This window comes from Macrotis lagotis, chromosome 1 (genome assembly GCF_037893015.1).
Source record: "Macrotis lagotis isolate mMagLag1 chromosome 1, bilby.v1.9.chrom.fasta, whole genome shotgun sequence".
Classification (NCBI taxonomy): domain Eukaryota; kingdom Metazoa; phylum Chordata; class Mammalia; order Peramelemorphia; family Peramelidae; genus Macrotis; species Macrotis lagotis.
The window spans coordinates 561,987,967-562,014,598 of NC_133658.1; the positions used below are offsets into that span (position 1 = coordinate 561,987,967).

The 26,632-nt window shown below is 35.4% G+C and overlaps 1 protein-coding gene across 1 annotated transcript in view; it reads left to right on the plus strand.

The window, feature by feature from the left end:
* CD96 (CD96 molecule) overlaps positions 1-24,437 on the plus strand; it is a 98,258-nt gene extending 73,821 nt beyond the window's left edge. The window contains exons 10-12 of the mRNA XM_074214448.1: positions 4,391-4,453; positions 8,934-9,057; positions 20,894-24,437. Of these exons, the coding sequence (XP_074070549.1) occupies positions 4,391-4,453; positions 8,934-9,057; positions 20,894-21,002 (296 nt within the window). The 3' untranslated portion in view covers positions 21,003-24,437. The remainder of the gene's footprint in view (positions 1-4,390; positions 4,454-8,933; positions 9,058-20,893) is intronic.
* Positions 24,438-26,632: the final 2,195 nt, after the last annotated feature.

Here is a 26,632-nt window from a genome sequence, read left to right on the forward strand (position 1 = left end):
GAGGGCAACCCCTACCCAAAGCAGAGTGGCATGAGAAAAGGATGGGAATAGAAGGGAAGGGAGAACAAGTAGAAGTAAGAGGGTTCAGGAACTTTAGACCAAAGAGGAAGGATGTTCTGCTTATATGAAAGGGTTCCAAACAGGTGATTAGTTTGAGTTAGGCTGACTAAAGTAATAATTAATAATAATAGTAATAATAATAATAATAACAATAATAATTTCCTTTGAACTTAAAGAGCACCATGACATCAAGGAAGTGATTCTGTGATTCTTTCCTGTCCTAGAGGCTGAGGAATTCCAGTTAAAAACTGAAAAATCACTGTCATCACTCTTGATATTTTCAAAATATTTTAGATGGGGGAAAAGAGCTATAAACTCCTCCCTTTTTGTCTCTTCTCCCACCTGAAAATTGAACTTAGTAACATGGTAATAAGAAAGAGTAGTGGATGACATGCACATAATTTGGATGAAAGTGAGGGATGTTGTGCAAAGACACCATTCTTACAATCTCTTCCAGAACCATCTGATCCCAGTAGCCTTATATACTAGCAACAGTTGGCCTGGAAGCAATAGGAAACCTTGGCCTTTTAGATCCTTCCCAGATCACCCTTGCTATCCTCAGGCTTAGGGAATTTTGACTTAACATTCAGTCAAAGTTCCACAGATGGTAGCTGCACCCTTTTGGTTCCTCAGGCAAGCAAATACATCCAACATATGCAACTATATTTCCACTCATACTAGATGACAAATCTCCATCAGTAGTGTAAAACTAGCTAGGATTACAGTTGACTCAACTTAAAGTACACTGAGAGTTTAATAGAGTTCAGTTGCAAATGAGCATTGTTAAGTTAATTCAGTGGGGTTTCATCTCTGGAAAATAGGACAATACAAGAAAATAAGTTCATGAAGACTTCACAGTAAAAAATTCTGAACCTTAACCCTTTCCATCCTAATCCATAAAGCATATGTTTTCTTTAACAGATTTCTCAAGACTTTTTTTTCCCTTCTTGGTTTCATCTTACTTCTCTCCTTTGTGTAAAAGAAACTGAATCTTCCCCTTAAGAATCTTTGTCTTTTGAAGAGGCAATTAGCTCCTGTTAGAAGCCCAGATTCCAGTTCTGGATTCAGGTTGAACTCCTATCCTAGTTAGGAACCCTCCACACTGATCTATACGTCTCCTAATATCTCCAATACTATTAGCTAAGTTTAGTTTCATACCTCAAAGAAAGATTGTGTACTTATAAAGATGCAAAGATTTTGCAAGGAACTGGGAACAAGATTAATGACACAGATTTTGCCCTCAAGAAGCTTATAGTCAAATTAATATGTAATAGGGAGAAGAGGAAGGTATATAAAAGAATAATATAAATACAGCAAATGTAACATAAGTGATCTTGGGTAAGCCTCTTAGCTTAGCTTCATCTTGATTTTATTGTCTACAAAATGAACATAATAATAACCCCTACTTTAAAGGGCTGTTGTGAAAGTCAAATGTGATAATATAGGAAAGTTCTTTGCAAAGTTTATAAGGCTGAATAAATGTTAACCTAACATTCATCATAATCTTATTATAAGGGGAGAATGGTAAGTGTGAAACAGCACAATTTGAGAAATATCACTCTTCCTTTGGGAAAGAAAGAGAGATCAGGGAAGATCTCAAGAAGAGTAGAAGTCAGAATTGAAAACTAAAGCAAAGAGAGACTTCAAAAAACTAAAATTAGATTGAGTGAGTAGAGGGGAGGCAGGTGGCACAGTAGAAAGTACGGTGGACCTAGGGTCAGAAAGACCTGACTTCATATCTGGCCTCAGACATTTACTATTTGTATAAACCAGGACAAGTCACTTAACCTTTTTCCTCTTCAGTCTCCTGAACTGTAAAATGAAGATAATAAAAACAATTTCCTCACAGGGTCATTGTGAGGATCAAGTGAGATAATATTTATAAAGTACTAAATATTATCTGACCCTTGGTTAGCACCTAATAAAGACTTGTTTCCTTCTCTTTGCCCCTTTCTCTCCTTCCTATTATGGGGAATTGAATGAGCTAAAACAGATGTGATTGAGAACAGGACAAAATAAGAGATAAAAAAGGGCAGTTTGACAAAAGGAGAGATAAGGGAGAATGATAAGACAAGATTGGAGAGGCAGGTTGGAACCAAACTATAGAATGGTGGGATCGGGAATTTTTATTTTTATCAACAAACAATGGAAAGATAATGAACATTTCTGAGTAAAGGAATAACATTATTGAAGTGATGTATTCCTTGGATCATTTTATAAAGGATGAATTGGAAATTCATCACACTGGGGATACATCAGAAAGCAAGAAGAGATGAAGTCTTAAACTATAGTGGAAGCAATGAAAATGGACAAAGGAGGGATTTAATTCCAGGGATTATTACTGATATTAAATCAATAGGATTTTGCAATTGACTGGATATAGAGAGCAAGAGACAGGAGAGAATAGAAAATGCCATCAACAGAAATAATAAGTTAGCAAGAGGTGCATTATGGTGAAGAAAAAAATAAGGAATTTTACTGTTCTTTCCTTATATACTTGGGATCCTCTCAGATCTTAGACTACATAGTTGCTAAGTAGGTAAATTCCTATTTCAGAGGGAAGGGACTACCCTCCCAATAGATCAAACAAACAAATTAATCCTCCTTCATTGTTTCTTAAAATATGAAATGATGATCCCTCTCCTGAGACAGACAGAATGAATAGGGATTAAGTTAATAAAAGACTTTTCTCAGTATCAGAAAGGTTTGTGGTCACCTCCTACCTCTCATAACTGCTGTTCCACTAAAGACTCTACAATCCTTCAATGTCCCAGTTAATTCTCTAAGAGATGTCAAACAACCTTGGAAGAGGGAGTTTTCACCCTGGAAGTGCCCTATACCCATGAAAAAAGAAGGTATTCCCAAAAAGTTGATTTATTTATCTCCCTGTGAGAGAGGGTAAAGCACTGTTATCATTTACTTACACCTTAGTATACATGAATGCATTAATTCCTTTGTGAGAACAGATTTTAATTTGGAAATAGAAGGTAATGGACAAAAAAGCATGAGATCATTGAATGACTAATGTAGGGGGTGGAGGGTATTTCATTAAATTAAAAATAAACTATAGATAAGGAAAATGGGAGTAGAAAATGAAGGTTCTAGGAACAAAATTAGATGACTTCTTTTTAATTAGAGTTGACCTTAGTCCCTTTTCTTTTGTTTCTTTTAGTTACTCATTTCTATCAGCCAGTGTACTGGCTCATTATTTATCCATTACATATTAACCCATTCAATTACAAATATGGAAGGAAAAAAAGCAATATCCTACAGCAAAGAGATATTGAAGGATTTATCTAGAGTGAAGAGCAAATTCTTCACATTCTTTTTGACTTGAGAGTAGAGTGCGGTTGGAGAAGAGAATCAAGTAAAGCTCAAAGGTAAAGTCATAACTATGAATGCTTGAACCAAGGAAATTTGGAGAATTAGACATGGAACAGTTTATCCCATCCCATTGAGGAGATATATGTACCAATATAGGTTAGCACCACTGCCACTTATAACCCTAGAGAATTAGCTGGAGTGTTGAAAGACCCTTGCCTATGGTCACAAAGACAATGCAAGATAGAAAGCTATTTATTGATTCCCCTGGAAGATCCACCCATATCTTCAATACATAGTCATTGATCTACTCTTCAGTCACTGAGAGAAGGCTGGAAGGAGTAAGTGAAAGTGAGAAGCAGTGGTGAGAAAAGATTAAGATGCTATGTAGTAACCTAGGGTTGGGTGACAGAATAAGGATGCTAAAATAGTGCAAGTGAGAAAGAGTACAACAAAGCAAAGGAATCCACCATGGAAAGAAATGCTTCCTAAATATCAGTACCCTGTACCAAAGCTCCAGATGCTTCATCATAGGGAACTGCTCAATGGGTGAATGGAATTTAATTTTGAAATTCATTTCTACAAATATTTATTATATTCTTGGTGCTGGAAGAGATGCAAATTTTGAGTAACAAACCTGGTAGAATTTGCAGAAAGAAAATCAATGTTATGAACAGCTCATCAACCAAGATATGAACAACAATCTAGTTAGCTGGATAGTACAAATTGTTATTATCCCTGTTTTACAGATAAAAATTAGAAGTTCAGAGTGATTAAATGACCTGACCAAAGTAACTTGGATAATACATTAGTATCAGGATTTTAAAGTAGGTCTCTTGACTCCAAGCTCAGTAGTTTCTCTACTATGCCAAAATGTCTTAATTACTCTTCCTGGTCAGAAAATAAATTTAGCTAGGAAACGTATTTTTCTTAAGAAAACTTAAGAAACTTTTTTCTTAAAAAAGAAAATTTTTAGGTTGATTTTTTTCAACTGTTTTTCCTCAAACAGCTCTGGGGATGTTCACTTCGACCTATAAGTCAATCCTTTCAGGAGCAGACACAACACTGAATGGTGAGAACTCTACAAGGAATTGGAGGGGGGAGGGGCATGATCCATTCAATGAATATAGTTGAAAGTAGCAAAAAACTGTTAGTGACATGAAAAGAAACAATGTACACAAAAACATATTAAGTTATTTCTGATGGTGGTGGCAGCAATCAGAATCATCCTAAACCTTGAATTTCCCCTAGAACTTTTTCAGATAAGGTTAAATATTAATATCCTCCCTATACTTTTATATATATACATATATATATATGAAGCAAATTTCAACTCTTCAAAAGAATTAAATCAAAAATAATTAACTTTCTTTGGTGATCTCTGTGTGGTTTGGAAAAGTCTACTATTTCATTGAACCTAATCACCTCCTAAACTTGATCTCTCTTTTGTTTGAAAGATGTTAGAGAAGTTTCTATCAGTTATCCTTAAGAACTGGTGCTTCCACAGAATCCTTTTGATTATGATGAATGTTCTTTAGCCACAATGTCTCTTTTGTTTTGAATCTTCCTGTTCATCCTCTTTCCCCTCTTTGGAATTAAGAGAGATTGTTGGTCAGAAAATTGTTGGCCAGAAATACCAGTTAACTCACATGTTCCATTCTATGCAGCTGTTGGCATAGTTCATAGGTTATCTTCGAAGGGGAGGGGAGGGGAGGGGAGGAGAGGGGAGGGGAGAGAAGGAAGAGAATCTGGATCACATTCTGATTTTATAGCTTGATCATGTACAGCTGAGATTCTCAGACAAATACCTATGGTCTCAAAGGCTAATAAAGAGCATCACATATTATCCCCTTCAGCACAACCAGGGAATTACTTGCAGGGACCCCAAATGCTAATGATTGCATCATATATTGCCTTTCCTTTATGTTTAAATATTAATTTTTGCTTTTGTTTTATTTTTTATTATGCAATTAGGTTATCAAAAGTGGAGGACTGGAAAGGCTAGGTGGCACAGTAAATAGAGCACCTGCCCTGGAATCATGAGGACCTGAGTTCAAATGTGACCTCAGACATTTAAAAATTACCTAGCTGTGTGGACTTGGGCATTGCCTTACCCAAAAAAAACCCTAAAAAAAAGGAAGGACTAAATATTTTCTTACAAGGGAGACATAGCCTTAAAGACTCTCTATTGAGAAAACAAAGACCACACCCCCACACCCCCCCCCAGTGCAGGAGAGGTCAGAAACTGACTGTGATTAACCATTTCATTTCTACATTGGAATATTTTTATTCTGGAATATGGAATTCTGGAATATGAAGCATCTTTTTTTCTACTAATCAGTTAGACTTTTAAGGAGGGAAATTAGTTACTTAAATTTTCAAAGATTTAGAAGAGACTTTATTTGGATATTTATATTACAAATGAGAAGACATGAGCCCAGAAAAGTGAAATCACTTGCCCATGCAGAAGGTTGCAGAGCCAGATTTGAAACTCAAACATTCTGAATCAAGTTCAGAACTCTTTTTACTGCCTCTGCTTTATTCCTTTGTCATTTAATTCACAATGAAGGCCTAGAAGACCCCAAGAATAAATGAGCTACTAAGACCTTAGAAGCACGTTGCTGACAGAATGGGAAATATGTTTACATAAATTCAGGACTCAATTCAACACTTTTTGAACAACAACAATAGAAGACATTCAGGATATCCTGAAAGATCAGAAAGTTCTTACTAGTGGTCATATCTGTCAGAGCAATGTTGATGGGCAGCTAAGAGGTGCAATGGAGAGAGCACTGGCCTTGGAGTCAGGAGAACAGGAGGTCGAATCTAACCTCAGACACTTGCTACTCACTAGCTGTGTGACCCTAGGCAAGTCACTTAACCCTGATTGCCTCATGTCCAGGGTCACCTCCAGTTGTCAAGATCCATATCTGCTTACTGGATACATATGGCTCTAGAGCAAAAAGTGAGTCTGGTGACTTAGCACAGCACCCCTCCCTCAAATCCAATTCATGTCCTTGTCATGGCATCACCTCCCTGATGTCATAGTCTTCTTCAAAAATGAAGAACAAACATTACATATCAGAGCTAGGTCATTAATTTTGGTCAAGTTTCACACTTCTTAGGCACAGAATATTTAAAGGTTCTTCCACCTTGTTTTTATGTCTCTCCTTCAAGTCTTCTAACTGCTACTCACTATTCTCCAAACCATCTTATTGTCTTCCAACCACCATTATTTGGTCACATATTTTATTATTCCCAGACTGCCTTGCTCCCGCCACTGATTACTGAAATCTTCCTATCTTTTAAGAGTCAATTCAAATACCACTTTTCCATGAAATTTCTGTATCTTCTCTGAAATTGTCCTATTTAGAAGTGATCTGTCATGTCTCAAAACTCAGCCCTACTCCTATTTATCATTTAACTTAATTCAATAATATTTATTGCAAACTTAGTAGTTATTAAACTACTTATTTATCATTTAACTTAATTCAATAAATATTTATTGAGAGCTTAATATTTGACAGATATTAGGTAAAACATGGGAAACCAAAAAACAAATATCCTTTGCCCTCAAATAGTTTAAATCATACTAGAGCTGGAGCAGTAGAAACAGCATATAAACACAGGTGGATAAAAGAAATCACTAAGTTATTCAAAATAATTTCTTTTTGAAAAATCTAATTTAATGTTTCATTTTTATACTACTTTTATTTCCATATATATTATTTCATATGTATCCAATATATATATATATTTCCAAGTATATATTTCATGTATATTATGTATTTATATCTAATATATCATATATAACATACACATATATTTTTGTTATAAGGGATAGTTTACTGCACAAAGAAGTGGGTCCTTACCTGTTTGGATATATGTGCTTTATATATATATGTATGTATGTATGTATGTACATATATATATATATTATGCATATGAAGTGTGTACTTGGAATATGCATGTGTACATGTATTTTTATATATGTATTTGTGTGTATATATATGCATATATATGTGTATATATATGCATATATATATATATATATATATATATATATATATATATATCCAAGTGGGTTAGGACTTACTCTTCTTTACAGCAAACTCTCCCTTATAACAAAGATTTTAAATGAAGAAAAGAAAAAGTTTAACAAAGCTAACCAAAATGCCTACTATGTCTTGACAGTATATATACTTTTTTCAAAGTAGGAAGGGAGCTGCATTTCCTGAACTCTTGATCATTTACAAGCTTGGCCATTATTGTAAGAATCCAGTTTTTAATTTCCCTTTGTTGCTGTTATTCATTATTCTTTCTAACACAATCATGCTGATGATTAGAATGTCATTTCAGGGGCAGAGAGTTCTAGCCCCTGAAGGAATCAGTTATGTTTTCTGAAGGAGGCAGAATCTACTCTGTGCTTTGAAAGAGGCTTAGAGTTCTAAGAAGTAGAAAATCCTGTTCTAGTCTGCTTCATTCTGGCATTGAAATGTATGTGCCTGTTGTCTGAGGTCTACCTAGCTGAAGACTGACAGGCACAAATTTCAACCACAGCTAGGGGTGGGTCCAAGTCAGTTCTAATTGACTTGAGAGTGAATTGTTAAATTTTCAATGTAAGCACTTACATCTCAGGAATCAGCTATCACTACAAAGCAAGGCTTGATTTATTGCTTTGTTGATAATCTAGACTTAGAGAAATGTTAATAATGAAAATTAAATTCAAAATTTTTGAGCATGTATTTTTTTTTTCCTGGACAGTCTAGGCATTCAAACATTTGTTAGCCCACCCCTGTTTTGCTATATAAATATTATTTGAGCTTAGCACGAGTTCAATGTGATAACTTAATGAAGTCTGGTGCCTGTAAGGTAATAAATAATCAGGAGGAGGAAGAGGGGGAGGAGGTGGAGGAAGAAGAGGATGAGAAAGAGGAGGAAGAAAAAGAGGGAGAGGAGGGAGAGAGGAGGATGACAATGGCCATTTATATAATGCTTTAAGATTTGCAAAGAGCTTTACCACTCCTCTGGATTACATCATGTCCCCAGAAACCTCTTCGGCCACAAATGAAGAATCTTTTTTAATTGTTTCAGTCATATCCAACTCTTTATGACTCCTTTTGGGGTTTCTTAGCAAAGATACTGAAGCAGTTTGCCCACTTCCTTTTCCAAATCATTTTACAGATGAGGAAACTGAGGCAAATAGAGTGAAATGATATGCCCAGGATCACACTGTCTATAGAGGTAGAAAAGTAACCTGATCTAGTTTTATGAAAAGCAGTAGGATACTAAAAAAGTCATAGTTCTTTGAACTATTGTAGATTTGTGCAGCTCATCTCCTTTATAAGGTCCTTGAGGAAAGGTTCTGTCCCTTATTTGCCTTCATATCTGCCCCACTGTCTAGAATAGCCAGTTTATGCTTTAATGTTTCTTGACTAAAAAGAACATCACTTCATTGTCCTAATTTAAAAAAAATTGAAGAGCAGTCAGAGAAAACTGGGAAATCTTTTGAGTCATCTTGTTGAACCCTGAAGCTGATGGATCTTTTTCAGGTACTATGTCTAAGAAGACAACAAGTGGAGTGCCCTGGCCAGTGATGGTGGCAGGATTGCTTTTTATATGCTTCCTTCTGTTTGGCCTTGGAATAAGAAAGTGGTGTCAGTACTGGAAGGAAATGTGAGTACTTCTATCTGGAAGTAGATCGCTCAATGAGTGGAGGGTGGTAGTACTTTTCACATTCTATTTTCAAGATTCCTTTTAATTTATACTCCGAAGTATTTTGGTGATGTTATTGTGATTATTCCATTAATTCAGTCATGTCAGACTCTGTGATCCTATTTGGGGGTTTTCTTGGCAAAGATATTGTAGTGGTTTGCCATTTCCTTCTCCAACTCATTTTACAGATGAAGAAACAAGGCAAATAAAGTTAAATGACTTTCCTCAGAGTCACCCAGCTAGTAAATATCTGAGGTCAGATTTCAACTCAGAAAGATGAGTCTTCTTGATGTCTGGCCATCACTCTATCCACTGTGGCCACAGAGCTGGGCCCCTTTTTTAACGGGGGGGGGGACCCTGAAACACAACAAGACAATATAAAGAAAGGAATAAAAGAATCCAGAATTCAGAGTTGGAAGCAACTGTAGATATTATCCAGTCTAACCTCTATCCCCACGCACAACTTTATTTTACAGTTGAGAAAATAAAAATTTTAAAAAAAATGAATTGCCCAATGTCAAATTAGAAGGATTTGAACTTGGGGTAGCTAGGTGGAGCAGTGAATAGAGCACTGGCCCTGGAGTCAGGAGTACCTGGGTTCAAATCTGACCTCAGACACTTAATAATTACCTAGCTATGTGGCCTTGGGTAAGCCACTTAACCCCATTGCCTTGCAAAAAAAAAAAACAAACCTAAAAAAAAAATTTTTTTAAATGATTTGAACTCACTTCCTGTGGCTTCAGACCCAGTTCCTTCTCCAATATGCTGCAATTTATAAGTTACCCTAATACATAGAATCTCCTTCATAACTATACTAGTAGTGGAAACTAAAAATTCAGCAATCATAAATTTAGAGATAAAAGGACTACATCTCAGAGACTTACCTAGAACAACACAACTATGAAGGGCAGATCTGGGACTTGAACCAAAGGGTGCTAATGCTAAGAATCTATGTCTGTGTGTGTGTGTGTGTGTGTGTGTGTGTGTGTGTGTGTGTGTGTGGTGTGCGTTCTACTATTCTATATAGTCTCCTAAGACTGTTCTTCATTTACTTGACCAAGGCTTAGAAGTCATTCATTTATCAGGCTGAACAAATCAATGTGCATGAAATGAGAAATGAGTCTCACCCCTATCCAAAACCTAAATTGGGTTTTCTTTTAAGTCTTCATTATTTTTCATTTTCATGCATCTCTGAACAGTCTAGGTCTAACTGGGCCTGAATGTTGGAGTGTGAAATTAGAGAATAGAAAGTAATTTCAAGAAAAATTTCCAGTATTTTTCCTACAAAGTGAGCTTTTAGAGAATTTTTTGAAAGATGTAGGAGGTGGAAGAGATGGGAAAAGGGTGAAGGATTCATATGCCTTCTTCTACATCTGAAGAGATACTACATAGTATATTGGATAGAGCACAGAACTTGGAGGTAGGGTTTGGGTTCAGATCCTACCTCAGACACCTATAAATTGGGCAGCCCTTGGCAAGTCACTAAAATTGTTTCTTCTTCTACAAAATGGTGATCATAAGAACACTTACCCTACAGAGTCATGAAATATTTAGAGACAGCTCTGCAAAACTTTAAGCATTATCAACAAATGAGCTATTGTCCTTATGTTTCAAAGGGGAAAAACCATTTTTAAAGTCCTTTAACCATTAATTTGTCAGTTACTGTGAATCCAGACTGAAGAACACTGCCTTTGGATTCAGAGTCCTGATATTCATATCCACGCATTGACCTTTACTTCCTGTGTGACCTTGAACATGTCACTTAATCTTTGCACTCTGTTCTGAACACCACATTTTAGAAAGGGCATTAAAAAACCACAACATGTTCAGAAGAGGCAGATCAGAGTTATTGGGGGATTGAATGTTGCAGTATATAAAGATCCATTGAGAAAATAAATATTTTGCATGTAAAAGAAAAAAACTTAGAAAGCACATGAGAATTGTCTTCAAGTAGTTGAATCACAGTAATTTGTTTGAAGAATTATTATTGATTTGTTTAATTGTAGAAAAAAAAATAGAGACAATAGGTATAATTTGCCCAGGTAGATTTTTCTCTCAAAATAATGAAAAAAACCTTCTAACAAATAGTTCTGTCCAAAGGTTCCATGCATTTCCTGTGGAGGAATGCTCCCTCATTTGTGGGACTCAGGTTTTTTTTTTATCAGTAAAATAAGAGGCTTGGGCTAGATGACCTCAGATGTCCTTTGCAGCTCCAGGTCTGTGATCATCTAGCAACCCACCCCCACCCCGTTTCAACTGAAAACAATAACAGCTGACTTTCCCAACTGATGCCCCATTCTTTATGTACAGAGGCACAACTAAACTAACACATAGTAGTCAAGGCTCTTTCCCAGGTACTAACATGGGGGAGGGAGAGGAATATTTCTTTCATGGAATGTCAGTTCCCTTGCCTGGTCCTCAGGCTCTTCCACAGAATCTAATGGTCATTACAACATTCACCTGAAGCCCCTTGTGACAAATAAAATCAGTTCAGGATCAAGAGAGGGTTAAGGATTAGCAGTGAAGGCAAACTTAGTCCACATCTTATTCAGTTCCTATCCTCCCCCTGTGCACCCCAGGAACTATCCTCTTTAGTTAACAAAATCCCCTTCATCCTGGACCTTTTCTGCTCATATTCTTTCCACCTTCCTCATTAAAATCTAGCTTTCTTCTGAATAAAACTTGTCTCAACACCCTCTAAGAGTAACTGTTCTTTTTTCCAACATCCTCTTATATACAAAACCAGAAGTTGGCATAGTCCTTGCTCTCAACTCCCATATTAAGCCCTTTCTATTGACATTATTCAGCAATCACTTTTCCCTTATATTTTGGACCCTTGTATCTATCATCTATGGAATTCTAAAATACTCTGTTACCTCTCCAGTAAGTTTGGTCCCAGGCTCAGTCTTCTTCCCTACCCCAATCCACTTCAAAATCCTAGACATTCAAATCTTCAAACTGTTCAAATCTCACAATTTCTACTACTAATCTAGCAATCTACCTCAACAGTGCGGGGGGGGGGTGGGGGGGAAGGTCATACCTTGGACCAGTGGTGTCAAACTCAAATGCACAAGGGAGTTACTAAATATTAAGGATCTTCACTGGCACATACTGACTTGGAAAACTACACATTAGCATTACTTATGCTCTACTGTATTTTTATTTATTTTGTTATATATTTCCCAATTGCTTTTTAATTTAATTCTGACTGTGTCCTGGGCTGCATAGCCTCAATCTGTGTGTTAGACACAGGTGCTTAACCTATATTCTTATATATGCTTTATATATATATATATATATATATATATATATATATATATATATATATATATATATATATGCTTTAGACCACAGGTGCTTAATCTATATTCTTTTTTAAGGGTTTTTTTTGGCAAGGCAAGGCCACACAGCTAGGTAATTATTAAGTATCTGAGGCTATATTTGAACTCAGGTACTCCTGACTCCAGGGCCAGGGCTCTATCCACTGTGCCACCTAGCCGCCCCCTTAATCTATATTCTTTCAGTTGATAAATACCAGAGGTCTGTGAAAATATATGGGGGAAAAAACTTCATCATTATTTCTACTCATCTCAGTATGAAATTTAACATTTCCTTCAATTACTTTATTCTGGAGAAAGCTAGGTAGTATAGTGGATTACTTACTAACTATGTGACCTTGGGCAAGTTAAAAAGCTGTGTGGGCAAGCTATGTGACCACATTGTCCACTCCACCAAAAAAGACTAGTCTAAGAAAATATTCTGAGAAGGGGTTCACAACCTTCACTAGATTGCCAAAAGACTACATGAAATAAATTAAGAACTCTTGAGTTAGTTAGCGGTTTCCTCACACCCCCAACTCAACTGACTATTCTCTATATACCAGAATTTCTAGTTATATTTAATCAGAGTTCATGTTAGCTATCACCATTATCATCATCAGTAATAGCAGCTCATTGGTAATAATAACCCCTAATATAAATTCTCCTTTTTTGAATAAAAAGCTCATATTTGAAAATAACTCACAATTAGTTCAAATTAATTAATGCATGAAAAATTCTTCCATATCACCTGTTGCTATGAGTGGAGATGGTGATCCACATTCATATATGAGATATCATATGATTTCAAAGGATTCTTTGCACAGTTGTAAAACAAGCATAATCCAAACACCTAGGTTCTATTCTTACTACTGCCATCCAATCACAGAATAACCTTGAAGAAATTATTGAAAATTTCTGAGCCTCAGTCTCCTAACTTATAAAATTGAGATGACAACTGTCTGTTTCACAATGTTGTGAGGATTAAGTGAAGGGGATTTGTGAAAATAGTTTTCCAATACTACATAGTCTCAATGAGAGGCATTATTAATTGTCCCCTATAGAATACAATGTCATCCATCTATCTCTAATCACTGAAGTCCCACTCTGATGCCACATTATTTTGAGGGAATGGTCTCAGACTCATTTCTTCAAGGATTAGAGAAGTACAGAGGTTTAGAGTCAGTTGACTCATAGGTCATCTAGTCCAAGCCATCCTTGAACAGCAATTACCTCTACAGAATCCCTGATAATTGGTCTTCTTGAAAACTGCTAGAAAGAACATTCCTCAATTGGGAGTCCATTGCACCTTGGGACAGAAATATTTGTTAGAGGTTTTCATTATTTTGAGAAAAATATAACCATACAAATTGCGCCCTTTGTTTTTATTCCTTTTTCCTAGGATCAAACAAACTAATAATGATTCTTTAAACAAATTACCATGGTTTAAATACTTGAAGACAATTCTTATGTGTTAAATCTTTCCTTTTGCCTGCTAAAAAAAAATCTTATTTCCTCAATGAATCTTTATATGCCATAACATTCCAATAACCATGATTACCCTCCTCTGGACATGCTGTGGTTTGTCAATGCCTTTTCTAAAATGTGGTTCCCAGAACAGAAAACAATGTTGCAAAGATTTGATACAATCTAAGTAAATGATAATTTAACAACTGCAACCCTCATTCTGGACTTAGTCTTGTATTATGAAAACCTAAGAAAGATAACATTGACTTTTCTGACTCCAGTGTCCCATTGTTGAATCATTTTGAGCTTGAAGTTCATTAAAAATCCCAGATTTTTGTTGGCATATTAATGGGTCATTTTTTAATCCTGTATTGTCCACTTTATTTTCACTTTAAGTATCTGCTTTTACTTTTTATCTCTATCAAATTGTATCATTATATTTTGGTCTGTTGTAATTCCTACTGAAATCTTTTAAGATCCAGATTTTAGTTCACAGCTTGCTAGCTATTCCTCCTAGTTGGCATAGCAGCAAGAAAACTAGACTTGGAATTGGGCAGCCTGAAGTAGAATCCTATCTTAGACATGTACTCTGTGTGGCCCTAGACAACTCACCTAACCTCAGTTTTATCTTCTGTAAAATGGGGAGTGTAATAACACCTTACAGGGTTTTTGTGAGTATTGAATGAGATATCAAACATGAAAAGTGTTTTACAAATATTAAAGTGCTATTATATCAGCTAGCTATTATAATGTCATACGCAACTAAATTCCATATGCAGTTAAATTTCTGTGAATAATGAAATACCATAAAGTGATAGCATATATTCAAATTCATATTATATGAGGTTAAAGCTATGAAAAATATGGTAATACATTTCAGTTTGATGGAAATATAAAGTGTGGATTTGAATGATGTGACCATTTTTTGAGATTCATAAATCACACTGAGATATAGTTGTATATAGCTGACAAGTTTGCCATAAATGTCTTCATTCTAGGCAATGATTTGAATCCTGAACAGAACCAATGACAAATAATTAGTGTACAGAGCATATCATTATAGTCATCATTCAAATAGACATTGATCACTGATCATTTCTCTTTGGTTCTGGACATTCAAACATTTCCAAGTCTACCTACATATAAACTCAGGTAGGCAATACCCTTCTTTCTTGTCAAGGATATCCAATTGAGTACTTCTGGCAAATCTCCAATCTAAAGCATTCAGTAATATATTCTTCATTAATTGCATCTTCAAGTTCCATCAGAATCCTGGAAGGTAGTACATCCGGGGTTAGTGATCTAGGGTGTTAAAGACAAATAATTGGACCCCTATTTTGTTGACCTCTATTTTATTCCAATTAGTATTAATCACTTCGATATGATTCCATTGAGATAGAGATCATAAGTTCTGACAGGAGGCCTCAGAGAATTGAACTGCAGGTTTTATGTTCACTTGCTTAATTATAAGGAGCTAACCAGAGGACCTACATCCTTATTTACTGGTCCAGCATGGCTAAGGTGACTCAATTACAAGGAAATCTCCCAAGTTATTTTTGTTTCCCCTCTATTTCTGGTCATTCCTCTATTGCCCAACATGGGAAGATAGCCATGAGCACTTGACCAATGAGTGTCCTCACCTAATAGCTTGCAGCCTGCCTTTCTACCAACCCATTGGCCCATGTGGATATTTTGACATCTGTATTATCATGGAAGTGTTCATTGACCTGGTAGGACCTCCTGAAAGGTCAAGATAATTCTGTTAAGGTCTGCTCACTAAACTATTTATCAACAAATGGAATTTTGTATTTTGTATAGATCTCTTAGAGCATCAAGGGTAAAGTCCATTAATCAGTGAGATTCTGCATTTTTGGTTTCCTCTATCTGTATTGTCCAGATATTAAGCAAAAAATTAAGACCTTGAAAGAAAGGGTTAGGGGTTAGGGGTAAGGGAATTTGTTTATCTCAAAATATTAAGTAAAGATGAGTTATTACTATATTATTATTCTTATCTTAGATTCAATATGGTTTAATGGAGTTGTTTTTTGTTTCTATTAATTCACTTATTTTGGATTTATACTCCCTATTAATAATTTTTGTCCCATTATTTCCATTCTAAAGACCATCCTCCTCAATATAAGCCAATATTTAAAATGGCAATCAAATAGTTCAGCCTTCTGTCTTCAACATCAGTTGTCATCACTCCTTGAGTAGTAGTATTAACTATTATCCCTAGCATAGCTATAGCTATAATAATAACACATGTTTCCATGGCATTGTTGCCAACTTCAGGTCATCCAAAGCTTTGACATTCCTGCCATTAACTTTATAATACTAAAATAATAATAGTAGGTTGTCCTGTAACAATCACGGAGGGATCTCTCTCATACTTATTGCCAGCAAAATTCTTTCCAGACTCTGTGTCTGTCTTAATAAGCTGATCTTTCATCTGGAAGAGGTACATATGACTGAGTCAATGTGGCTTCCAAAAAGGCCAAGGAGCAGCTGAGCAATTGATATGGTATTTTCTGTCCATTTGCTGATCTGACAAAAACCTTTGATTCAGACATTCATGAAGGCTTATGAAAGATCATGGCAAAAATTTGGTTGCTTAGAGAAGTTCAATACTTTTATATGCCACTTTCATGATGGCATGCTTGCATGGTTCTGGATAATGGATAATGCTCTCGTGTGTTCCCAGTCACTAATGGAGTGAAACAGGACTATGTGTTTGCTCTCATACTTTTTAGCATGATGTTTTCAACCATGTTGTTTGTTGCCTTCAAAGAGAATGAAAACAGTAACAAGGTCAGCTACTGCATTGCCAATGTGTTATTTAACTTGAAAAGGCTAAAAGTCAAGAGTAAAGTGGAGGGAGAATTGGTACGTGACTTTTTGTTTACATATAATTATGTACTCAGTGTAGTCTCTGAATCTTAGATGCAATAGAGTATAGATCAGTTCTCTGCTATTTGTAATCATTTTGGTCTTACAATTAATAAGAAGAATACAGAAGTTCTCCACCAACCAACACCACACCATCCATACATAGATCCATCATAAATTTTGAATGTCATGGATATTTATTTTTGCAGTATACTTTCCAGGAATGTACACAAACATGATGAAATTGACACATACACATTTCCAGAACTGGCTCAGCATTCAGGAGATGGAAAGGAAAGGGTGGGAAAGAAGAAAAATTAGACTGCCTACCAAACTGATGATCTGCAGGGTCATTGAGCTAATCTCAATGTTGTATAACTGTGAAACCTGGACAATCTGCCAGTGAATGCCAGGAAACAATTGCTTCCATTTGAATTTTCTTGAAAAGATTTTGAAGATCCACCTGGCAAGATAAGGGACCAGACACTGGGGTCTTTTTGGGAGCTGAACTGACAACCATTCAAACTCTACTGCAGAAAGTGTGAGTCTGATGGTCTGGCCACGTTGTTTGAATGCTAAATGTCCATTTGCCTAAAAGACTATTTTACAAAGAACACAAACATGGAGTTCAGAAGAAGTGATACAAGGACACTTTCAAGGTCTCTCTAAAGAACTTTGAAATCAATTGTGAGAAAAAAAACAAGGGGAAAGCTAGGGGGCAGTGCCTAGAGCACTGGCTCTGGAGTCAGGAGGACCTGAATTCAAATGTGGCCTCAGACATTTAACACTTTCCTAGTGTGTGGCCTTGGGCAAGTCACTTAACCTTATTGTCTTGACAAAAAAAACAAAAAGAACTCTATTGTGAGTCATGGGAGACACTATTAAACAGTCATCAGGTATCATGGCTCACACAGTCAAACCTTCTAAGCTCATATTGGTCTGATCAGTCACAGTTGGACAACCCAAATCCTAACACAGAGATATCATTTTGGTCTTCTTTGAACAAGAAGTACAATGATTGACTATGCAATTCTTTTGTATTTCTCCTGTTATCTACCCTTATGTCCAACTTTAATCCATTTCATCTTCCTCTTTAAAAAAAAGAAGAAGCTAGGGGCAGTTAAGTGGTGCTGTGGATAGAGCATCAGTCCTGGAGTCAGGAGAACCTGAGTTCAAATCTGACCTCAGACATTTAATACTTACCTAGCTGTGTGACCTTGGGCAAGTCACTTAACCCCATTGTCTTACAAAAAACCTAAGTTATTCAATGCATTTTTATGTATCGACATTTGGCTTCTTTAAATAATATTCCCTTTTCTTCTCTATCAAAATATTTTATTTGTCTCGACAGCACTTCATTCTTATGTACATCCATCATCTTAGTCTGACCTCTTTCATATAATTGCAGTCCATGAGATACTAAATATTTTCTTTTTTACCTCTTTGAAAACTTCTCTCTTAAAAGTTATGGTATACTAATTAGACTTTTCCCATTTTCTATCACAGAATCTAAGATGAAATGATCACTGCTTCCCAAGGTTCATTCCATTTCTACTTTGGCAACAAATTCTGTCTTTGTCAGGATCAAGTCCAGAATATCAGTACTCTTCATTGTTTCCTTCAGCTTTTGAAGGATAAAATAATTATTAAGGAATCAATTGTTCTGTTTTAGAAGAAAGGGAGCTCAAGTATATGTCTATATCATGGAAATCCCCTATCACTATTATATTATTTCTCTATGCCGGATTTGTTTTATGAATTTATCATCTATTTCTTCCTTCTGGATATATATATTCTATAATATATTCTTAAGGGCTTCTTCAGGGACAGCTAGGTGGCACAGTGGATAGAGCACAAGCCCTGGAGTTAGGAGGACTTGAGTTCAAATCTGACCACAGACACTTAATAATTACCTAGCTGTGTGACCTTGGGCAAGTCACTTAACCCCATTGCCTTGCAAAAACTATATCTATATCTATATAATATATACATATATATATATATATATATATATATATATGTAGAGAGAAAGAGAGAGAGATTCTTACCACTCTTTTTCTAAGATTATCTCTTACTTCACCCTTGCTCTGTAATATGCATAGATCTCTTCATTTTTTTATATCTTCTTAAATACAGTGATGTAGTCAAACCTTCTAAGCTCATATGTCTTCAATCAATTGTCTTCACATCTCTGAAGTATACTACCACTTTTTTACCTTTATTTTTAACTTATATTGCCAATGATAGGTTTTCAAAACCTTTGCTTGCTAAATAGAAGATCTGGAAGACCCTTCCAAGTTGGAAAGGCTTTTAGTATGAGCCTAATTTCAGACTAAATATATATACCTACCTTTGGAGGCTATACTTACCCAAATTCAAAGAGGTATATTACCCAGACCTATCACACCGAGATGATATTTTATGACCTCAATAGCTAAAACATTTAGTACATGTGACTTAAAGTAGTAAAGAGAATACTCAAATAAATGAAACTATGTACACATGGAAAAAAACACTATCCTAAAATCAATAATTAAAGTGAAAAATTAGGAGTTAGAAAACCCAAAACTAATAATTCCTATAGACTATTTGATAGATAAGGGAATCAAGGTCCATAGAAGTTAAGTGATTTTCCCTAGGTTACAGGGGATTCCTGGTGGAATCAGTCAACTAACTCTTTTCCTCCAAACTCCTGCTCCACTAGTATCAAGAAGCCATAATATCCCTTTCTTGAGGTCTACCTAACCTGAAGGACAAAGACTGACTTCACAAGGAATACCATGTAGTAAAGCTGCCCTCCCCAATAGTAAACTAGCTTTTATCCTCCCTGGTCCCTATTTTCATTCATTCTCCTTTTGGACTGTTTGTTGGCTTTGGATGATTGAATAATAACAATTGTGATAATGCTAATGGTTAAATTCCCTTTCATTTTAAATCTCTTACTCTCATATTCCTTCTCTTTTTATCTTCATGAGAATTTGGATTTTTTTTTTCTGTAGATACTACATGTTAGTAACACTCTCCAAGATTGACTGCTTCTCCATTGCCTCTTGATGTCCAGAGTCAGGAGGAGTTAGCATCCATCTAGTTCCCCACTGCTACTCTCTAATCCTCTTTCTGTCATAGTCACTCAACATCTACTTCTCCTTTAAAGTTGATTCTATATCATTTCATTATTGCTGATATATATATATATATATATATATATAGAGAGAGAGAGAGAGAGAGAGAGAGAGAGAGAGAGAGAGAGAGAGAGAGAGAGAGAGATCTTTAAGGTCAGCTTGCTTTCTCTCTTCAAAATTTCAGGACCTTATTGTAGCCTTCTCCTTAACCTGGACCTTAATCTCTCCAAACTCTCTTGCTGATCAGTTCCTCAATCTTCTCCTCTCACATGACTTGTTTCTCAACAACCTCAACCATGTACAGAAATATTTCAATATGCCATATAATTTTAGCAATGATACTAGTCCTCAATTTAACTTGTACTTCCTTTCTGTGACCAAAATCCCCCACTTTTAAATTTTTATTTAAAATAAACTTCATTAATATATTTGTTTTTATAACACAATCACTTCCCTACATACTCTTCCACCCACCCCAAAATCCTCCCTTGTAGCAAAGAGAAACAAAGAAAAACAGAAAAATTCAACAAGTATGTCAATGTACATCTACTGAATGTGGTCTTCATAGTCATTGTTATCTGGGTTCAATATTGGTCATTAAAATTATCCTGAATTTAGTTGCTAGTTTCTGTGTATGTGAATGCTTTAAAATTTTGCTTGTTTGTAAGTATTGAGTAGCTTATTCTTCTGTTGTATTTATTTTATTCTACATCACTTTATATAAATTCATATTTCATCACATTGTGGTCTGTTTTGGCACAATAATGTTCCTTCAGCTATATAAGCTCCTATTTTCTCAACCATCTCAAATAAATGGGTTCCCAAGTTTGTTTCAAGTCTTTTGTTATCATCAGAAAAAATGTTTCTTTAAATAATTTTGCATATTTGGGATCTTTCTTTTTGTCATTGATTTCTTTGCCTCTTCATTAAAAAAAATTAATTTTAACCTTTGCATCCATGTGTCATAGTCAGGATTTAAACAGTGATTTTTTTTCTTTCCTGTAGCATGGAGAGACCACCATCATTCAAGCCTCCACCACCCCCAATCAAGTACACTTGCATTGCAGAATCAGTTGGAGGTGATCTGCCCTGTCATGAAATGGAAACTCTCTAATCTTTCCTCTTGGGACTTCAAATAAGCAACACCTGGTCTCTATCCTGTTGAGAAAATAAGAGCAATGGTGTTTTATATTACTCTGACCCATTTGTCATCTGGGACATCAGATGTGAATCACCTCCTTAAACAGTTGCTAACTGTGGCATCTGCATTTGCTTCCAATTGAAACAGGGTGCTTATAAATGTCTCTAGGATCAACAGTATCCATTCCAAACATTATGATCTTCAGAGATTTTATTGGCTTAATAAGAGATATAAGTTAAAGGATATATCCTTTCAACTTCTTACTGCAGCTAAAAAATATTGATATTTTTCATTTTAACTGGGATTAATATGATAGCAATGGCTATAAGCATATGGTAGACCAGTCTGACCCTCCCATTTTTTCCACTAGCATTCTAAGCTATTTATTTACCCAAAATCATCTTTGAAATGTTACTGGTTTTCTACAAAAACTGAAAAAGAAAAAAAAGTAGAAGCAAAACCACCTAGCAACAAGGCAGAATAATGAAGAGAAGGCATTGGTTATTTTTACTCCCCAAATTGACATAGGATTCACAAGGGACAAAATCACAAAATGTCTTTTTTCTTTTCCTTTTTCCTGCACTATCCATTGTTTTCTTTGTCTTTCTTCTTTTGTTCTCTCTCTCTCTCTCTCTCTCTCTCTCTCTCTCTTTCAAATACTTAATCCATCCACCAGCCTGGAGTTTTCAGGAAAGCACATAGCAGTCAAGCAGGCAGAATAAAGACTTCTCTGGGCTTTAGAATTAGACTGTCCTCAATGTCCCCAAGCAAAGAATAGCTTTCCACTTGTCCTTCCTAGTGCCTCAAAACACTTAATGACTAAATTGTTGGTTAGCAAATAACCAGCCTTCCTCAAATCCAGTCCATTACATTTCACTCATTCCATTTTTAAATCTGTAGAGCTTCTGTTCATTGCATCAACTTGTTTTGACCCATTGTGGAAGAGGTCAAAGGACTGAGGCAAATTAGCCTTAATAAATTAGCTATTCTCCCCTTACTCTTCTGCTTAGCATCTAAACCAAAATATTGTGCATCAAAGATCACACAAGGAATGAAAGAAAAAGTGTGATTGAGGTTTACTATTGGTTTTTCAGGGTAGTAGTGATTTTTTTCTCCCTCACCCTTGCCCAAAAGAGGGGGAGTAACAGATGTTAGAGATTTGTCAAATGGTTAGCATTTCCTGTGAGGTCTGTGATCTGAGAAAGAATCTTTTAGCTAATGATCCATCTTTAATCTTTTGAATTCTTAGTGAGGTGCTTATTTCTATAAAAGGAAAAAAGCTTTCAATTCCTTCCTCAACATTCCTTCTTCCTCCTCTGTTTTAAAGCAGCAGTAAGGGCTACTTGTCATAGATACTCCCTATGTAAAAGCACTTACAAAATCAAGTAATACAAAATAATTGTAATACAAAAATCAAGACTGAATTAACACTGACTTGCAAAAAAAAGTCATGTGTTCTCTTATTCTTCTTCCCTCCTTACTTCCCTCCCAAGTTCAAAGTTCATTCTCTGTCTCTTGGTCTGTGTCTGTCTGTCTTAATATCTCTGTGTGTGTTGTCTCTGTCTCTCTGTTTCTCTCTGTTTCTCTTTCTCTCTCTCTCTCTCTCTCTCTCTCTTTGACTCTTTTCCTTTTATTCCTTTTTTAAAAGAAAAATGTCCTCTGAAAGTCAGTGTATAGATATGTAAAGATACTATAACATAGTTGAAAGAATCTTTTTTTTTATGTTTCCTGCAGCCATTTCTTTCAGTGACATTTCTCAGGGTTATTAAGATGTAGGTGATTTTTTACCAAACAGCAGAAGGCCATGGAATTTTTCCACTGCAAAGCCCTTTTAGGTGCAAACCTGCTTTTCTGCATTGTCTGTCCTTTGTGATATCACCCCTAATATGCACTGGAGATCACACATTCACACATTCACACACACACACACACACACACACACATTGTCACAATACACATACACTCACACACACACACACACGCCTTTTCTTTTGTACATAAAAATGCCCCCTACACATTCCCCAAAGAATGTCCACAGCAGCTTGCAAACAGAACTCTCCCTAAATAGAACAAATCCTGCAGGGGCTTACAAAGCAAGGTGACTTTTATTCATTATGTTGACGGAGAAGCAGGCATAGTAAGGGAGGAAGAAAGGGAGAGAGGATGTGCCAATCCTTATCTTTGGGAGTCTGCTTTTTCTTAACTGCTTTCCAAGTAGCATAATCATAGATTTATGATGGGACCACAGGTTGAGAGCCTGAAGAGACTTTAGAGGCCATCAAGTCCAACATCATCATTTGATAGCTGAGAAAATTGAGTCACAGGGCAGTTAAGTGACTTACTAATGACACACTGCTAATACATATCTTAGCTTGAATTTGAATTCAAATCTTCCTGAGGGGAGGTTCCACTATTCCAAGAGAAATAGCTATTCAGCCTGGAGCTGTTAGCTGTGCAGAAGTTCATGCAATCTAAATCATAGCAGTCACACCCCTTCCTCCCACAAAAGGAATGGATTCAGTCCTAGATCCTAAAGAAGAAAATCACTCAGAATCCTTATTTGCCTTTTTGTCCATCTCTTCCCCATCTTAACAAAGACGTGAAGAAATGAATATTTCAATCTACTCACTTGGGGAAAAGTTTTTGTTAGTTTTTTTAAATAGATGTGTATACCACATAGTATTCAATTGCATGCCTTTTGACCTAGCTTTATCACTGTTAGGTCTATACCCAGAGGAAATAATTTTAAAAAAGGGAAAAAGTCTTATACATACAAAAATATTTGTATCATCTCTTTTTTGTGGTGGCCAAAACCTGGAAACTAAGGGAATGTCCATTAATTGGAGAATGCCTGAATAAATTCTGCTATTTGAATCTGATGGAATATTATTGTTCCAAAAAAATTGAAGGAATAGATGATTTCAAAGAAACATGGAATGAACTATATATTCAGAATGAAGTAAGTAGTAAGTAGGACTTAAAGAAAAATTTATATTATAGCATTACTTTCTTAAAAAAGAAATACTTGTTAGGACAAACTGATGAATGAAATGTGCATAATCAAGAGAACATGTTATGCAATGACAACATTTTAATGTAAAACAACTTTGAAATAATAAAACTGTGATCAATACAATTGCCATTCATGACTTCAAAAGATCATTAAATGGGGCAGCTAGGTGGCTCAGTGGATAGAGCATCGACCCTGGAGTCGGGAGTACCTGAGTTCAAATCCATCCTCAGATACTTAATAATTACCTAGCTGTGTGGCCTCAGGCAAGCCTCTTAACCCCATTACCTTGCAAAAAGCTAAAAAAAAATCATTAAGTAATATTCTATCCATTTCTTTACAGAGATGTTAAGAGATTTAGGATATAAAAGGAAACATTTATTTTTGTATACAGCCAACAAGGGAATTTATTTTGCTTGACAATATATTTTTGTTAAGAAATTTGCTTTTTCTTTTTTTCAATAGAGTATTGAGGGAAAAAGGATAGAAAATAAATTTCTGTTATTTTTTTTAGAATTTTTATTTAAGGGGCAAAGGGGTTAAGTGACTTGCCTGAGGTCACACAACTAGGAAACTATTAAGTATCTGAAGTCCAATTTGAACTCAGGTCCTCCTGACTTCAGAGCCAGTGCCCTAACCACTGCGCAACCTAGCTGCCCTGTCTTATTTTTTTAATAGAGAAATTGCTATCCACATCCAGAGAAAGAACTGATAAATTCTGAATACAGATCAAAGTATACTTTTTTGCTTTCTTATTTTTCTTATTTTGTTCTGTTTTTTTTTTGGTTTGTATTTTCTTTCACAACAAGCTTGAAATGGAAATGTGTTCTATATGACTCTCTCTCTCTCTCTCTAAATATATATATATATATATATGTCTTATATTCCTTGCCTTCTCAAGGATGGGGAGTAAAGGTAAGGAGGAAGAGAATTTGAAATTCAAAATTAAAAAAAAACAAATGTTAAAGATTATTACTAGATATAATTGGAAACATATATATACATATATATTATGTGTGTAAGTGTATATGTATATATATATATATATGTATATTTCAAAAATAAAGAAGGGTGGTGCTATTGGAAGTTGCATATACTGATAGCAGCTGTGGTCATACCTTAAACCAGTTGAACTTCCCTCTAGGTTCAGAATTCCTAGTTAGGAATCTCCTTAAGAGTCCAGAGAAATCTAATCCCTTATTCCTAGTAGGCAATCATGGGCAAAAATTGAAGTGGCAGGAAGTCCCAAGCAATTAGCCCACTCTCAGAAAATAGTAGAAGTATAAATCCTATGGATTTGCAGTGAAATTCAATTCCTCTTGATGCTTCAATTATGGTGGTCTTCTTGCAAATAAGAAGGTGGTAGCCTTAGCTCAGAGCTTCTACCCTTGACCACTTAGAAGTTCACTCATATACTTACCTTTAGAGAGGAGAGAAGAACTTAATATTGCAGCTAACAAAATATTATAAAACTATAAAGAAACTTTGTGAGTAATTTTGAGTAATAACAGCTGAAAGTGAATGAGTGGCCTATTAAAATAAAATTTTAGAATTTCTCAAATTAACAAAATAAAAGATGTTATTTTTATACCATTTTATAAAAAAACCTATATTACATGCAATTTGAATTTTTGTAAATAAAATGTTGGGTACTCTCCCTATGTTTTTGAGTCAATCAATAAACAATTATTAAGTACCTTAGCCACCATTGTGCTAAGCCACCAGGATGAAAACACAAATAAAAAAAGACATTCCCTAATGTGGTAGAGCAACACACAAAAGGAAGCTGAAAGGATGAAATTACCAATTAAGAGAGTATTTTAGAGAAGTCCAAAGAAATTGTAAAGCAGTTCAATAAGTGGGAAAAGAGGAACTGATTGCCTCGGCCTCTTCCTTAACTGGAGATTTGGGAACTTACGACTCTGACCCCCAGGAAGACTGAGAATACAGAGGAGGTGTCGGTGTCAGTGCTAATTCAGTCTTATAGCCTGATGAAATTTTGCAAAGATGAGATTCCTAGGCCACATCATGACATGATTAAGAAGTCCAAAAAGTAGGGTAGCTGATGGAAAATAATTAACACACATGCAGATACACACACAGATAGATGAGATAGATGATAGATAGATAGATAGATAGATAGATAGATAGATAGATAGATAGATAAATAGACAGACAGATACAGAAAGACACATATGATAGAAGTTAGATTAACAGATTAGGTAAGTAGATAATCAGATGAGAAATAGATAGTCAAAGATAAGACATGATGCATGATAGATGTTAGATAAGCAGATAGATGATAAATGTTAGATTAGACAGAAAATTCTATGACTGGATTCCTCTCTTATTAGTATGAATGATTATTTGGCTTTCTTTTTCAAATTTCAAAACACTCTCAGGTTTCAAATTATCTTCAAATGTGAAAATTAAGGGAAAATATGAAATTTAAAGTTTCAAATTCCAATCTGGGTCCTTGTTCTGACCTAAGTATTCACTGAGATCCATCAAAATTTTAATCAACATCCTTATTATGATATTGAAAGCAAACCTTTTCTTTTCCCAGACCCCTAAGAAAAAACTTTTCCTTTCA